General features: G+C 36.2%; 1 protein-coding gene across 1 annotated transcript in view; it reads left to right on the top strand.

Moving 5' to 3' along the window:
• Positions 1 to 13,700, top strand: part of LOC139717502 (uronyl 2-sulfotransferase-like) — a 40,592-nt gene extending 26,892 nt beyond the window's left edge. Inside the window, exons 6-8 of the mRNA XM_071629007.1 lie at positions 5,211 to 5,308; positions 10,920 to 11,077; positions 13,531 to 13,700. Of these exons, the coding sequence (XP_071485108.1) occupies positions 5,211 to 5,308; positions 10,920 to 11,077; positions 13,531 to 13,700 (426 nt within the window). The remainder of the gene's footprint in view (positions 1 to 5,210; positions 5,309 to 10,919; positions 11,078 to 13,530) is intronic.
• The last annotated feature ends 4,281 nt before the right edge of the window (positions 13,701 to 17,981 follow it).

Below are 17,981 nucleotides of genomic sequence, written 5' to 3'. Positions count from 1 at the left end.
AACAACAACTGTAAAAATTTGAATCCTTATAAACAATTTTAAGTATTGTTAAAAACACAAAATGTGAACAATAGTTATAGTAAAAATGTTTCCAGACTAAACCATCTGCAGTTACTGTTTATTGAGAAAAACACTGATATCTCCTTGTATTTTAGGCTTTATTGCAAACATCTTATATATGGTAGGATGTTTTGTGAAACAACAGACCTACACATATGCATCAAATGTGATATCTTGAACATTTTTGAAATCATTGCTCCCAAAGGTAAACAGGACCTTTAATGTGGGGTGAAGGAGTCAGATATTTATATCTAGGCCATTAGAATTCCTCAGCTTCTGGTCTACGCAAGTCAGACAGGGAGCATAGGGGTCAATGCTCTGAATACCAATGTGAAGTTAGTAATTCAATACGGTCTGCTTAATTGCTGCTTGTGAAGTACAACTCAGCAAAACAATACAAAGCATAGTGATCTCACCCGCACATGACCAATAGCACACCATAGCAAAGTGCAGACATGGCAACCGGTGAAGTCATAAAGTTGTAAACATGAAACCCTCGCATTGACTGGTATACATGAGTATGCATGATGGCTTTTGATTTAGCATCGGTGAACTCAGATAAGCCTACTTGTGCTTGCGCAATGAATGGACTTTCCCATGCTGCTTCGATCCAGCGTGCTGACTGGTCGATGCGTACTGTTACTGTGCAATGCAAGGTGGTTGCTGTGGATGCCAAGTACACTGTACATATATACATGCATGAGAGTGCAGTGGGCCGCGGGATGTCGAAAGTAGCAGTGTACTGCAGGGGACTTCGCCACCTCATAAACAAACACTTACTTTATCAGAGACAAAAATGTGAATATCTACCAGCTATGATACCACTTGTATATTCATGACATTGGATTATTCGGACTTTACGCAGATTTTACTGCACTAGTATAGTAGTAAGTAACAATATAACTACGAATTCCCGGTACGAGTTACGATCAGAGTACAATCACAGGTGATGTGAGCGCCACAAAGATGTGGGTACGTGGGACCGTATCCTGTCTTCGTGTGTGCGAATGACTATGAAATTTCATGCTCGGAATGAAGGTAGAAAGTGAACCTCTTTCAATTATTTCCAGACATATCCGGACGCATGACTTCTCGAATGTGATATTTTAGAGTTCCGTTAAGAAATACATACTTAGTAACATACTTGAAAGTCTTTTGTTGTTCACGAAGTCAAAATGTGAAATTGTAGCAGCGATTTCTGACAATTATTTTCCGTTTTGAGAGTGAAGTTATGCTCCATTTTGGAATATTTTATCGTCATTATTTAAACAAGGTAACATAATGGCAGGTTTAAATGAAGTTTTTACTTTTCATTTGGATTATCAAAAAATATGAATTGATAGTAAAGTTACAGCAGTTTTGCTGCGACACTTTCCTAGCGGTCTCTGTGCGAAATGTGTTCATTCAAGAGGAAAGCAAGGTCACGTCAAAATGAAAAGAGCGAGTTAATTGCACCCGTCCGCTGCGACTGTGACAGATTGAAAAGAGCAGTATTCATCAAACCAGGCCAAGCATGACCATTTTCCACTTTCACTCTTTGTAACTATGTATGTTTGTCTGCCTGCTGATGTTTACCATTAATGACTTATTGGTGGTTTTGTTCGATTATCCAGTCATGCGCAAGCTTTTAAATCTCAATATATCTTTCTTTGGTGCATGTGAGACTTCAGCTGAAGTATAATGCTTGTTTTTGCAAAATTTTGTATATTAGTCAGTACATTTTTTTTTTTTAGTTTCTGTGGGAAATTTCCTTTTGAGGAGCAGAAATGAAAAGAAAATAATGAAGAAATCTACAAGTTTAGGTGAGATTGTTATAACTTTGAAAAGCATAGAGTTAGGATGATTTCAATCCATTGAAAAAGGGTCTCAAGTATACTTGGGCAGGTGTCTATGGGAAATATGTGTTATAGCAAAATCAGTCGTTGATCCTCAATGGGTTAAAATGTCAAAATAAGATAAAAGAGTTGTTAGGTAAGCTCATCAACTTGTCATGGTGATAAAGGTCACATTTTACTGTTCTCTGGTTGTAAGTTCTGATCAGAACTCGATCCTTAGCCATTAAAGGAAACCCAAACCCAAAGAGAAACGTGGATTGAGTGAAAGTAGCAACATTAGTAGAACATATCATTGAAAGTTTGAGGAAATTAGACAATCAATGCAACAGTTATGAGTTTTTAAAGTTTTGGTGTTGGAACCACTGGATGAGGAGACGACTAGAGGTTATGGCGTATGTGTGGACAACAATATTAAGACAATATAAAGGGAATTTCACAAAAATTCATTTTTCATGAAAATTACACATTCCATCAACTTGTACTAGCATTGCCAGGTATCCATTTATTCATTCCTCTTGCTTTCTGAAAGGGGTCAGTCAAGTGCTCTTTCATTATGCTATAAAATTTAATTTTTGTGGAATTTTCTTTATATTTTCTTTATATTGTTGTCCATACATACGTATGGGCCATTCTCAGATTAAGTGTTCAATTCCATGTGAGTAAAACCGAAAAATCAACCACAAAGTAATACATTCAAAGATGTGTTTTCGGAAACTTCAAAACCGGTCAAATACGAAACAAAAAGTGGAACATTCTAAATGATGGCCATTCATTGAGTAAAAATGAATTGAAATAGAGCATCATATATGATTTTTGATCACCAATCAGATACGTTACCGCAAATTTACATGTTGTAATGGACTCCTAACTCTGAATTAAATTTATTGTTTTGATCCAATTTCTGTTTAGGAAAAGACATCTGTCCCCCCTAAAGATATTGGGGTTTTTCAAGAGGTAAAGATGTTGTCATCCCTTGCTAACTGGTAGAAATTATTTCTGTGTGGTAGGTTGAAATATGCTTTTCGCTGAAATGAAATATAACCTTAAGATTCACTTTGTATTTTTAGCAAATTTCGCTTACAAATAAAGTTTCGAATCCCACAAATCATGCAAAGGGAACGATCCAATTTGGAATTTCACAGGAAACAAATATGAATTGCTTTCCTGGGGAAATAACTATTGAAAAACATCGAATCACCTTTGGTAACGTATCTGGTAAAATATAAGTAATAATTTTAGTTGTGTATGAATTAATAAATATCACCTGTTTAATTATGTACCTCATGAATTGATGTAAAAATGAATGATGTAAGCCCAAATTAACCATTTTAAACATTGTACGTAATATTTAAACTATGAAATGTAGTGGAAAAGAGCCCTAAATGTGAAAGCTGAGTTCTTCATTCACAGAATATTCTCATCTTACGTCTGAATGTATTTATCCATCTGACTATAAAATATTCATTAAGTTTTGATGGATAATGCAAACAAGGTTTAAAAAATATATTTTTGTAGGCATTTAGAAGGAAGTAGGTACAGTCTCTATGAACTCGATATGCTAAACAGTTGTTTGACCTATGGTAACGTATTTGGCTCATCCCTTTTAATGAAAATGAATAAATAATTGTTCAACTTATCAATGAATCTTGAGTAGTTCTTCATATGTTGAAAAACACTAGAATAAATATGCAACAGAACACTGAAACTTTTCTCGGAAACGTTTCATAAACTACTTTTTACTCTTTCAAAGTTTGGTAACGTATCTGGCGTACCGTAAATGAATCTGTCGGTGAAGTTACAGAGCAATTTCTACTGAATATTCTTCATTTGAACATAACTTTAATTTCTTATGGAAGCGTCATTCTATGCAGAATGGTTTTATGAACACTTTGTTTTACATAACATTATTTGTCACCGTGGGTGCCCTGAATTATACGTAACGTATCTGCTAAATCTGAAAAGCAAAAAACTGATATGCTGAATCTTAGCTTCGTCTTGTAAAATAAACGTTCAAAGTTGTTGCATAGAATATGAAAGTGGCTGGGTTTTATAGAATAGAACTTTGGAGTTTATGAGCACACAACGATTTGTTTGTAAAAACATTTACAATTTCTTTTCAGCATTTTGATTATGTGGTAACGTATCTGTCGGAAAACTTGGCATTAAGTTGTGAGACACTGACGCAGAAAGAAAAATCATGTGGAAGTGTTGATCTTTTCACCTCTCTGTCCTTTTGGTGTAAGAATATAATCCTGAGGTCCAACAAAACGAAACATGTAATGTGTAGGGATGAATTTTGACCAGATTTGATCCCCAGAAATACAAGACCAATGAGCAAAATTCGGTCACGTATCTGGGGTAACGTATCTGTGGTAACGTATATGGTCGATCATATTATTATGAGAGCGATATCTACCAAATATTTCTCACTTGTACTAAACTTTAATGTTGAATCGATGCGTCATTCCGAGGAGTAATGTATAATATACAATTTGTCTGACATTGCAATATCTGTCGCAGTGGGTGGCGTGAAAAGTATGTCACGTATCTGTCCAAATAAAAGTGTAGAAAACCGATATTTCAAACATTGTACCGTATTCTCAAAAAAGAGCTGTTGCACAAAAACTCTAAGTACTTGCAATGTATGAAGTATATCCCCAGGGTTTCATATACACAGGGTCATTGCATAGTCTTGTTATTTTCGCAATGCTGTAACACTAAAGAAACTGGTAACGTATCTGGCGGTGAACTTGGCGACAGGTTTCAAAAGGCTATAAAAAAAGAAGTCAATAAAAATTTTGGAACTTTTCGAGTATTGTGATTAGCACATATGATATGCTCATCGTCCATGAAAATGATATTTGGAGAGTGTGTTTGTGGACGGAGAGGAGCAATAAAACATAATTCTGAAATAGCCGGCGACACTGCGTTTTGGGGGTCTTAACGAAGTTTAACAGCAAAATTTTATACAAAAAGGCAGACAATCGCATTTGATCGTGTTTATTTTTAACAAATAAAGTCCTCGTGATATATTATAAACATTTAAATAGTATCTAATAGGTTTCAGGGAACCGCAAACTGTCATGGAATGTCGGCGACACCAAAATTCCGTATTTGCACGCTTTTACTGAGAATGGGCCGTATGTCATAACCTCTAGTAGTCTCCTCATCCAGCAGTTCCAACACCAAAACATTAAAAATTCATAAATTCACTTAATCTACATTGCTCTTTGGCTTTGGGGTCCCTTTAATGGCAGCAAGCGGCGTTTCAAATAAGATTGTCCCTTGGTATTTTTGCTTACCTTTCTTTTCCAGACATTTGACGAGTGTGTACTGAGAGGGAAAACCGAGTGCCTCGGAAAGAAATCTTTCTACATCATTCCATTTTTCTGCGGCCAGGATCCTCGATGCAAGTGAGTAGTCTATGGCTGTCCATGAGCTACCTGTCTATGGCATGCCATTTGCCAAAAAAACTAAATTTTTTGAGAGAAACTGTGTTTATCAAGCGAAAAACATTTTCACTCAATAAAAAGAGTTTCTCTCGAGAAACTTTGTTTATCAACTGATAAACAAAGTTTTTTGGTGATAAACTAAGTTTATCAGCAATAAATTCAGTTTATCAAAATTATTTCATAAATGGCACGCTATACCCATCCCTCTTGTTCTGCAGGAGACTACCTGAAATATCATTGAATGATCAATGTTTCAATCAATGTTTCATCTAGATCTCTTTTTCATTTCCTGAACAGAGAGAATGGAAAGATCAGTATAAGTTTTACAACAATTGAAGTAATAATTTCAATCTTTATTATCATTTTTTATATTTGTATTATATGATTTTAAGTTTATGATGATGATGATGATGATGATTATTATCATTATTATTGTTATTATTATTATTATTATTATTATTATTATTATTATTATTATTACTATTATTATTATCATTATTGTCATTATTATCATTATTATTATTGTTATTAGTATTATTATTACTATTACTATGATTATCATCATCATTGTCATCATCTTCATCATCATGACCATGATTATTAGCATGAATTGTATTGTCTTTATAGAGTGCTCAAAGTGCATACATTCTGTCATTACCCTAGTCTCTGGAGACATTATTTCCCACCAAAACTTATACAGTTCTCACTCTCCACTCCCTGAGGAGCATTCCAGCCAGTTACCCTTTCACAGATTGTCTAGATTACCATACTCATGTGCTGAGAGAAATCTTACTCTAGGAGGCTACACTAAAGTAAAGGGTGAAGTACAGTAAAAGTGGAAATTTTCGCGGTGTTCAAATTTTCGCGCATTTTGCGCAACCAGAAACTAGCGCGAAAATAAAAGCACGTAAATATTTTTGCTTGCCATATGTGCCTGTGCGTGATGTCTTGATTCCGCGGAATTAAAAATATGCGAAACTCTTCCGACCCGGCCAAGCGCGAAAAATTAGTCACTCAAAAATATCCACTTTTACAGTAGTTGGTAATAACTTCTTCTAGGATTTACGTTTGTTGAGAACTAAGGGGGCAGGGAATAATTTTCCAACTCAAAGTTGATTAGCGATATCCGCCGATGAACAATATTTCAAATGGTATCCTGTACTCTTCTATGGAAAAAAAAACTGCTACACAAAAGTTAGTTTGCGTAGCAGTGGTGTAAAAATGCATAGCAAATTGTGATGCGATACCAGGAAAATTATTCCCAGGGGAGCATGCTTAACCTAACTAGGCTGGGCTATTTAGGTAGATGATAGAGCCGGGGGGGCAGAGTAGAAAATTGTGCCATGGGAAAAATTTCTGAAGTATTTCATTATTTTTGAATTTCTTATGTATTTTCTTTTTCTACTTTATGTTTTTTCAATGAAATTTGTCCGTGGCATCGTTCTGAACAGGAAAATATGTTATCAATTGATTGTAAGAAATAAAACCCCAATATAATCATGCTTTTATGAAATTTGCCTGTGGGCACAGTTTGCATTGAAATTGTACACGAATTCCAGAGCTACCAAGTCTCACGCATTCTGAGTGAGACTCAAGCATTTAGGGGTCGTTTCACGATCTCACGCACGACACCCATTTTTCTCACGCATCGGGCAAAGTCTACAATTTGGGCCCATAATAAGGAGCATAGCTCAAAGGATTAAAGTGATAGTTACAATTGAAGGTATATTTTCCTTTTGTCTTTCAAAATAAGTAAAAAATAGTCACTTAAGTATGCACCTGATCGCACCATTAAGAGCTAAAAATTGAAAAAGGTCCCTACCGTGGGAGGCCACGGTGGTGTGTGTGTGGGGGGGGGGGACCCCTCCCACACCCTTGCTTGCGTGCACATTCGCTCGCCGAGATGCCGAATCATGAAAATCTCACTCATAAAAAATTTTTGAACTTGGCATCCCTGGAATTCACATTTTTGAGCAATTTTCGGTCTGACATGCATGTGCATATTTATGCGCAACTTCAGAACCGTGTACCTGGGCATTGCAAATTTGGTGTCAAAAGATGCGGAAGACTAAAAAGAAAAAAAGTCATGAAACATCGAGGTGATAGCTTTTCATGATAGCAATACATCGCGCAGAACGTTGAGGGGAGGGGGTAGGGTTAGAGCCTAGTTAGGGTTAATGAGATAGCACAGATAATTGCTACTTGCATTGCCTGCTCCTATCAAAGAATCTACTTCTGAAAGTTAAGAGAATGACTAGTTACATACAAGTGTTTGAGTACTGGCTAACCAAGGAAATACCATGTTGCATCCGCATTGCACAGTGAGAAGATTATGGGCATAAGCCGACACATACGACCGTACGGTAATATCTCTGTACCGTACCTGTAAACAAAGCAGTACCAGTAATAGGCATTCTGTTAGGAGTTTCGCATTGATGTTTTGCATAGCATAATTCACATGCAATAATTGCTTTTGTTGTGTTTACTAACCTTCAGTTTTCACGGAATGCACAAGTAAAAGCAGTGTAAAGGGAAAGAAGTAGAGTTCCAAGGTAACAGAATGTAACACACAGTGGAATGAGGAATGAGAACCAACATGAAGGTAATGATATTTACTACGGATTACTAAGGATTATGTAATGGATATGTTTTATGGTAGACCTATGAAGGAAGGCCACACATGAAAAGGCATTGAGACCTACTGAAGGAATGATACAAAGAATGACAGAATAAAAGGAATGATACTCATAGTTCCCAAATGGAATAAAAGACTGGGAATGAAACAGAGAAAGATGAAGGTCATTCTGTGAGATTGTGATACCTAATGAAGCGTGAAATTGCAGTAAAAACATTTGTCTCTGTGGATTAAAAAATATTTTTATTGACTAGGAAACAAACAGTATAACAATGCAAGTGGTTATGCAAAAGAAAATAGATTAACATGTATATTTTTATTGACTAGTAAACAAACAGTATAGCAATACAAGTGGATATACAAAAGAAAATAGACAAACATGTACAGCACTGCTGTACTGTATAGAATCTGGTCAACTAAATCTGAAACACAAACTTTTTAACATGTAAGCCTATCTTATAATTTTTAGAAGCAATGAAACGTTCTGATTTGTCCTTCAAGTGAATAAAGGTTATCAAGTGGTCAAAAAAAGTTTTATATTTTGAATTTACATCTATAGATGTAAAACCTGGTACACAGTACATAAAAATTAACACAACAGTATAGCAATACAAGTGGATATACAAAAGAAAATACATAAACGTGTACAGCAGTGTTGTATAATGTCTGGTCAAACTAAATCTGAAACACAAACTTTTAAACATGTAATCCTATCTTACCATTTATAGAAGCAATGAAATGTTCTGATTTGTCCTTCAAGCGAATAAAGGATGTCAAGTGGTTAAAAAAAAGGTTTTATATTTTAAAATTTACATCTTACATCATTAAAGGGGACTGGCCACTGTGTGCATAGCTAAAATGTGGTGAATGGATTCTGATCTCTTGTTACAAAAGTCACATAATGGACAGTCCCTTTTCAGGAAAATTTTGTTGCGATGGCTGTATGGAAGACTTTGAAATAGAAAGATCTCAGCTGAGTTTCACAGGTACTTCTAAAATTATTTTTATGTATCACTGGCCATTTGTGACCTGTGATCTCTACATTGAGTTTAAATTGTTCCTCTTCTCCATTTTCAAGTTTGGTATGACTACATCCTTGGTGATGGCATATATGCATATCTTGGTACTTTTTTGTTGTATTTACAAGGTTTCTCATACGAGTATCATATATACCTTTATGGAATACCTGGAAGATTGAATCAAGACAAGGATATAGTTTTCAATATTATAAAAGAAATTTACTTGCGTCTTTCATAAATTGGTATATCATGCTCATTATCACTATAGGGAATGAATCAGAGATAGGGGAAGGTCATTCTTAGAGATTGTGATATCTAAGAAAGTGCGACATTCCCCATAAAACATCTGTCTCTGTTGTTTGCTTGCATGCGATCAACCACAACTACACTTACACCCTTTTTATGCAAATATTTTTGTACCAGATGCTGATGGAATTTCCTTTAAGTCACGTCGTGTTTCTTTTTTCCGTCCCCAAACATCTGTTTGTCCAAATTTGCAGAGTACAGTAGAAAAAGCATTGTGTCTTCCATTGAAGGTGGGTTTGTTGCTGACTCACTCAAGCAAACTTCTTCTGCTTCTAGTTCTGAAGTTCATGTTTAACACCATACAAGAAAGGCACTCTTAGAGCGCAGACCTTCGCCAAGCAGTTAATTTCCACCACTTGATCTTGTTCTTCCAGAAATCTTCTAGAAATGAGTGATTTCCACTCATACATGCATGCTGAAAATCGCCCAATATCCCTTTATAGAAGCCTCCTGTTACGTCATGAGCTTCCAGCTCCATGGCATCTCGACCGAGCACACAGACCGCACTGTACTTGTGTGCGAATGCAAACCTCAAATACGCACAGCTTGAACTTCCAAGTTCATTTACCCTATCTGCCAAAAGATAAAAAATTCTTCAAAAGTCCATTAAAAAAATTCCCAGGTCACTACCAATATTTAATCATCTGTTCCTGATGTCAGTATCAAGTTTTGCTGCAAGTTTCATTCAACTCCATTCCCAACTTTTTCAGTTATTTTGCACAAAGCCAAACAAACAAACAAACAAACAAATGCCAATAAAAACACAACCTCCTTCTTTGATGGAGGTAATTATGCACCATTCTTGGTTCATGGGGAAGGCACCCCTCAGTTTAACCTTGATGCCATTTTCTTACTTTAATTGGATTGCCGCCTTTCCACACATCAGTGGGGATTGCATGTATTTTCAGACTTAGATTCAGTCGGTTGAATGGATTTATTTCTGTTTACTCTGCCTTATGTTCTGCATGTTGATTCCATGGTTTCTATCAAAACTCCAGAATCAATACACTGTACAAATTAAAGGTAGAATTTCACTGGGTGTGTTTTATCAAGTTAACTGTCATGTTAGGTGCCTGAGGACTGTCTGTACACTCTGAGAAAGATGGGTTCAACTTTTGAACACCTTTACGATACTGTCACTCAGGGAGCATCTTTACGGGTGCATTTTTGCACCTTGCCCTTCGCACCTTTTTGGTGTGAAAGGTACAAAGTTGCCCCCATTAAGGTCCTTCTAGATGGATAGGCCCTACTGGTGAAGGTATAGTTGAACGTATGGGTAGACGGATTTTAATCATGAGGCTTTTGGAAATTCTGCAACCCAAACAAGCAATTATCAATAAAGGTCTCTCTTGTATCATATCAACCCTGAGCCTGAAACTATGTTAGTTTTTTAATGATTAATGCCAAATTCAATTTTTTTGAACTGTGATATATAGTCAAGCATCACTCCTTCTCCTGCTGTTATTCATTCATTCATTCATTCATTATTCATTTTGCCTTTTATTTAAAGTTTAGTGAAATTCTATTTTAAACTGAGTTGCTACTGATGAAAAGAATTTTACTGTCATGAAAGTAAAGCTGAATATATATTTCACTTTGATTTTTGTGGCAGAGACCCTACTGAGTGGTCGTTAGAAAAGGCAGTCAGGAACTTTAACGAGCGCTATGTAGCTGTTGGGCTTTTGGAGGAGTTGGACAACACGTTTCGCGTCTTTGAGAAGGTGCTGCCTCAGCTTTTCGCAGGGGCGATGGACATTTACACCAAAACAGGTGAGTAATGCATATTGAGTGTTTAGATACACCTAGGATAAAGGTAGACATTTACACCAAAACAGGTGAGTAATGCATATTAAGTGTTTAGGTACACCTTAGGAAAAAGGTACACATTTACACCAAAACAGGTGAGTAATGCATATTAAGTGTTTAGGTACACCTTAGGAAAAAGGTACACATTTGCACCAAAACGGGTGAGTAATGGATATTAACCTGTTCCATACGGGAACCTGGTGGCCTGCATATTAGGTCTATGGGATTTCAGAATTCAGTATGGAATGGGTTAAGTGTTCAGGTACACCTTAGGAAAAAGGTACACATTTACACCCAAACAGGTGAGTAATGCATATTAAGCGTTTAGGTACACCTTAGGAAAAAGGTGCACATTAACACCAAAACAGGTGAGTAATGCATATTAAGTGTTTAGGTACACCTTAGGAAAAAGGTACACATTTACACCAAAACAGGTGAGTAATGCATATTAAGCGTTTAGGTACACCTTAGGAAAAAGGTGCACATTTGCACCAAAACAGGTGAGTAATGCATATTAAGCGTTTAGGTACACCTAAGGAAAAAGGTGCACATGTACACCAAAACAGGTGAGTAATGGATATTAAGTGTTTAGGTACACCTTGGGAAAAAGGTGCACATTTACACCAAAACAGGTGAGTAATGCATATTAAGCGTTTAGGTACACCTTAGGAAAAAGGTACACATTTACACCCAAACAGGTGAGTAATGCATATTAAGCGTTTAGGTACACCTTAGGAAAAAGGTGCACATTTGCACCAAAACAGGTGAGTAATGCATATTAAGTGTTTAGGTACACCTTAGGAAAAAGGCACACATTTACACCAAAACAGGTGAGTAATGCTTATTAAGTGTTTAGGTACACCTTAGGAAAAAGGTGCACATTTACACCAAAACAGGTGAGTAATGCATATTAAGTGTTTAGGTACACCTTAGGAAAAAGGTGCACATTTACACCAAAACAGGTGAGTAATGCATATAAGTGTTTAGGTACACCTTAGGAAAAAGGCACACATTTACACCAAAACGAGTGAGTAATGGATATTGAGTGTTTAGATACACTTTAGGGAGAAGCTAGACATTTACACCAAAATAGGTGGGTAATGAATGCCCTTTTGAATGTTTTGATGTACCATAGATAAGCTGTTAGACACTGTGTCTTAGGCAAAAGTATGAATATTGCATGGTGTAAAAGAACTTGTAGTCTTCTACTAAATGAAGAGAGATTAACAAAAATGTGTCTGCATTCCTTTGCCTGTTTTGATTCACCCATGTGATGTGTTGCCCTTTTCTATGATTTCATCTCCATGTGATATAAGTAATATTCTTTTTACCAACATAAAAAAATGATAGAAAAAAGTGAGAAAATGTAATAAAGCTATGGATGAAAATGTGTGGCAGCTGTGACAGGATCACACTGGGTAATCCTCTGCAAGACATGAATGTATGTGTTTTGAGATATACTGTATTATGCTGTTATTTTTGCGTACAGATATTTTCGTGAATAAGATGGTCACAGACATTTTCGCGAGATGTTTTCGCGAATTGACTCAGAGACCTTCATAAGTGCACTATTGTACCCTAGTGCATGGTGACATTTTCATGTGTTGTTAAAGGGGCTGTACAGTACTGGTTGAGGTGGGGATTCATGTTTCTTACATTCCTAAGTGAGATAATGAGAAACCTCTTATGAAATATGAAAGAGCATGTAATTTTAAGAAGGATTCAACGTTTATTTGATGAAAATTGGTTTTCAAATGGCTGAGATATCAAAAAAGTGATAATAATAAAAGACTACGTGCCCCAACTTTATTAAGATCTCTTTGTTTCACCTTGTTTTTGGATATCTCAGCAACTTCAAAACCGATTTTCATCAAATCAACTTTTGATACCCCTTAGAATTGCATGCTCTCTGACATCTCATAAAGTGGTTTCTGAATATCTCGCAAAATGTTAAAAGCGAAAGTAACAGCTTATACAGTACATGTGCTATTACATTCTTAAAACAACCAGAAATATGATTGGATGACCACAAATGTGACTAGATTTTTGCATTTCTATGTCATTGTAGAGCAATATGGGCCAGAGTTCATGAAGTAGAATTCATGGTTTGAATGAAGTTTCTGGACTGAGATGTTTATGAAATATGTGTTCTTCACATAAGATATGGGCATGTAATGCGTTATAATTGGATGTCTGTTAAAGTGTAACATTATGATGCGATACAGGCACTTTTACACAATCAAGGCTGGCATATAAATCCATGGACTAGGCAGACTAAACTACCACTGCTCATACGGGCCACAGGGATTTGCAATGTAGTTTTCCTGTAATGAGGAAAAGATTAACGATAAAGTATGATTATCGATCATAACTCGGCAATAAAAACTTGTCTGCAATTGTATTTATCTTTCTACCAGTCTCCGGAGAGCTAAGAGGAAACATCACAAGAATGTTCACCAAGCACAAAGTCAAACCGTCTCCTCGAGTAGCGGCCATAATGCAGCGGAATATGAGGCTCGAGTACAAATTCTACAACATGGTACGACGGAGATTCCAGGAACAGAAACGCATGCTGGGCATCAAGTAGGGGATTGGAACCCTGAACCTGCTAGTTTTTGGTCTTCCTTTGTCTGTGCCTTGATCTGTCTGTCAAAACTTTCGCCAGAGTGTTACATTTCTTACGTTTTTACTTAGATTTTATCATCTTGTCTTGTGACTGTGAAAAAAACAACAACTGTGTCTGAAAGATGTCATGTTTAGATTCAAATTTGGAATGAAACAGATGTCAGATTTTGTTGGAATTTTATGTTTAGTCCGTAAATACCACTCAGATCAATTCCCATGTAACAAGGCTGTGCTCTATTTCAGGGACATTTCATCACTCATCGAGTTCCCTTTACCTGTTGAGGACTGCTTATTTCTCTACAACTTGATTTCTCATAGACACCTGCCCGACCATACACGTTGTATTTGGGACTTGTCCTCAATGGGTTAAAGGGCAATGCATTGTACTGGACCATGCAGTTAAATGTTTTCCTGAGAAGAAGGAGTAAATATGTTGCTTGAAGGTTTAAGGGAGTAAATGTTTAGAAGCACAACAGTTAAAAATTGATCAAGATCACATAAAATCGAGGGAAGGTATGAAATTGGTAAGTTTTGCTAATTTTGCAAAATTGCTCTGGAACAGTTGACGGATGTTCAAATGGCGAGAGAGAGCTAATGATGTCATCTCTGCCCAATTTTCCATTGATCATGTACAAAATAAACTGACAAAAATCAAATTATCTGCTATAAAAGTGTAAAACGTAAAGTCATTCCTATCTGAATGTCTTGATAAAAATAATGATTCACCAGATGAATTAGGATTTACGATTGGTGCATAGTTGCATCTGAACCTTAAAAAAGCCACACACAAAAAAAAAATTGTGAGAGTTTTGTTTTTCAAACTGAATGCCAGAGCCAATAAACTGAAATGTCAGGATTGAAAGATCTCCCCACTGAAATGATGGAGTAAAAATATATATTTATGCATAGATAGATATGTGATTATACCCCCCGCGTACACAAAGTGTATAAGGGGGTATACAGGAATTCGCATGTGGTCGGTCAGGTGGTCCGTCGCAAACCTTACATTGCGAATTCCTTGTGCAGTTTTGAAGCAATTTAGATGAAACTTAGGGTACATGATGACATTGAGGTGTAGATGTGCAAGACATGTTTTTTTGTGTGTGTTCTTTGGAGAAAGCGTTGCTATGGTAACCACAGTTTTCCCACAACCTTGTGGAGCGAACCACAGTTGTACTTCCACAGTATTGAAGCAATTTATTTCAATTTTTATTTTGGTATAGTATTATGTATAATGATCTGTAGTTGTAGTTATGCAAGACAATCTTTGTGTTTGTATCCAACAAGGCATTGCCATGGTGTATCTGCATATATTATTGAAAATCTTGTGGAGTAAATTACCTACACAATTCTGAAGCAATTAAAATCAAATTTGATGGAGATTATGGCATTGAGGTATAGATGTGGAAAGCCTGACTTTTGTGTTTGCCAGACAAAACATTGTCATGGTAACCACAATTTTACCAAAACCTTGTGTATCGAAATACTTCCTCAGTATCTATGCAGTTTATTTCAAATTTGGTATATGTATAATGATATAAGGTGTTGTTATGCAAGACACTCTTTCTGTTTGTACCTGACATGGCATAGTCATGGTAACTACATATCTCTAATTTTGTGGAGTGAACTACTTCAACGATTGTTTAGCAATTGAAATAAAATTTGGTGGACATTATGGTATCAAGGTAAAAATGTGGAGACATGATTTTTGTGTTTTCCAGACAAAGTATTGCCATGGTAACCAGCACAATTTTACCAAAATCTTGTGAATCTTATTACTTCCACAGCATTCATTTCAAGCAAAACAGGTCAAATTTAGTACATGTATAATTTGTAGGTGTAGATATGCAAGACACCATTGTGTTAGTATCGGGAAAAAAAATTGCCATGGTAACCACACGTTTTTGTAGTAGCATGGTGACCTAGGGCTACCAGAAATAGATGTCGGGCCACCACTTTTTAAGGAATTATATGTTTTGGTAGCCCAATCAGGCCACCAAAAATTTGTGAATGTGACACATGGGTTTTGTGTATTTTTCTCAACCGGAAAAGGGGAGAATAAATTGTGGCTCAGTGCTTGATAACTGCACGCCTTTGTGCTTGTTGCTGGTACAAAGGTTGCCAGATTGCCTTTTTATATAAGTCTTTTTGGCCAAACATGGTGTATTTTATGACCAAAGTCGGCAAAAGTATGTTCTAGTGATCAAATCTTACTGCCAAAGTTTTCAATTCAGTAATAGAATTATAGGTATGCCTCTATGTCAGATTTAATCATGTGATAACTAAAATGTATGTGTTGTTGTTGAAAATCATGTTTGTGACTTAATTCAATAATGAATTTGTTAGACACAAAGTGAACTTAGTCACTGTATATGTGGTAAATGAAGCCTTTTTTTCTTTCCTGCCTATTTTTGCCTAATTATGACTGCAATTATTTTGATATTTTATCAACTCATTTTATCATGGATGTTTTTCTTTCTTCTTACTTACATTACATAGTACTAGAAGCTCGACTTTATCGTTAATGCCACTTTTGAAATATATCATGGTTTACTGAATTACTCTAAAGTTTTTAGAAATTGCTATTTTTCATGTCTGTGTTTTTCGGGGGCGGGGGAGGGTAACTAAATTTGTGACCCGCTACAACAAAAAGGTCCTAAAGTCGCGCACGGTCGAAGCCGTGAAAATCGAGTTTGAAGTCAGAGCATTAAGATTTGTCAAAACTTACGATTTTCTGATTATGACATATTATTGGAGTCTGACATGTCTTCTATCATTTGTCGAAATTTTGACGCAAAATGATGAAAGGAAAGACCAAAAAATAGCATTTTTCTGAGCCATGTTTTTTGGCGTTTCAGCGAAGCAGAAACTGGTTTGAAAATTTGGATTTAGCGCCACAGATAGGCTCCGCCCCTAACACCGACCAGAGTGATCTCATTGGTCAGTTTGCTGCTTGCTGCTGACCAAAGCGTGAAGCTCGCACCCTGCCCAGTCGACTTGTGCGTGCAGGCGGGGTGCTCTATGCTCAGCCGCTTCTCACATCCTGGTCACTGATTGGTCGGTGAGGAGACCGCCGACGCTGTGCTTGAATGAACTTTTTGGGGGTTGCTAGGGCTTACCTTCTATTGTCCGGAGCTGAAAACTGACTTGCGTGTCCCTTGATCGCGATTGCGTCGAAAGGAAAACTTTTCGGGCGCTTTTCTCGAAACAGTGATTTCCCAGACGTCTCGACATGCTCTCTTTTAAACATCGATATCTCCGCAGCCGATTATTTGTATAATTATTGTTATATATCAATTTAAAGCAGAAAGATTAGGGAATTATGTCATGCAATTTTCAAATAATCGACCACGCCCGACTTTAGGATCATTTTGTTGTAGCGGGTCACATTTAATTGTTTGGCTAACAAAGAATGGATATTGATGAATTTCAGTGGCCCATTTGGACCAAAAGTGAAGGTTAGTGTCAAGTCTCATACAGTGGACTCTTATATAATGAAGTTCTTGGAATTAGCAGTTTTCTCTCATATCCATTTAGATATATCATTATAATCGCACAGAAAAGTAAACTGAGAGATATACATGATAATTTTTTGGACCTGAATTTTTACTTTGTTGTAGCAAGTATTTCTTTAGAACTTTGTTCATTATAATGGGAGTACACTGTATGATATTTCTACATCTACATTGGAATCAGGTTTGATGTAGTGGAATACCTGATATTATGAGTGAATTGTACAGGCTTCATTCCTTTTATAGTCTTTTGTCTTTAGTGGTCCCAAACAGTTCATAAGAATTAAAATTCCCCGTAATATTGATGTACACTTATCAAAAAAAAGAAAAAAGAAAGTAAACACTTTTTTTTCAATTTAGCACTTCTCTCAGAATATTTAGCTAAAAATCAATGGAGTATATACCATATTAAAGGTAATTTAATTGGCTCTCAACCTGATAAGTCAATAAAAAGGGAAACTTTATGCATGAGTGAACACATTCATTTTCTCTTCCAAGGCACAAAAGTAAAATTTAGAAAAATGAACAAGTTGTCATCTATGCATAAGTGATCTTCCATGCAGCAGTGAGAACAAAAGATAAATTTGGCTGGAGTTATAAGCCAGTTCACAATTCCACTTTGCACATGAGCAGAAAAAAAAAGGTAATTCATGTCAACAGCCATTTTGGTTTGTTAATACACCAGGATAAGCATCTGTGATGTAATGACTATTCATGTACGTAATCCTTGT

This window comes from Diadema antillarum, unplaced genomic scaffold (genome assembly GCF_040938485.1).
Source record: "Diadema antillarum isolate AM-2024a unplaced genomic scaffold, OU_Dant_1.0 scf00000076, whole genome shotgun sequence".
Classification (NCBI taxonomy): domain Eukaryota; kingdom Metazoa; phylum Echinodermata; class Echinoidea; order Diadematoida; family Diadematidae; genus Diadema; species Diadema antillarum.
This window is presented reverse-complemented; position numbering and strand designations above follow the sequence as displayed.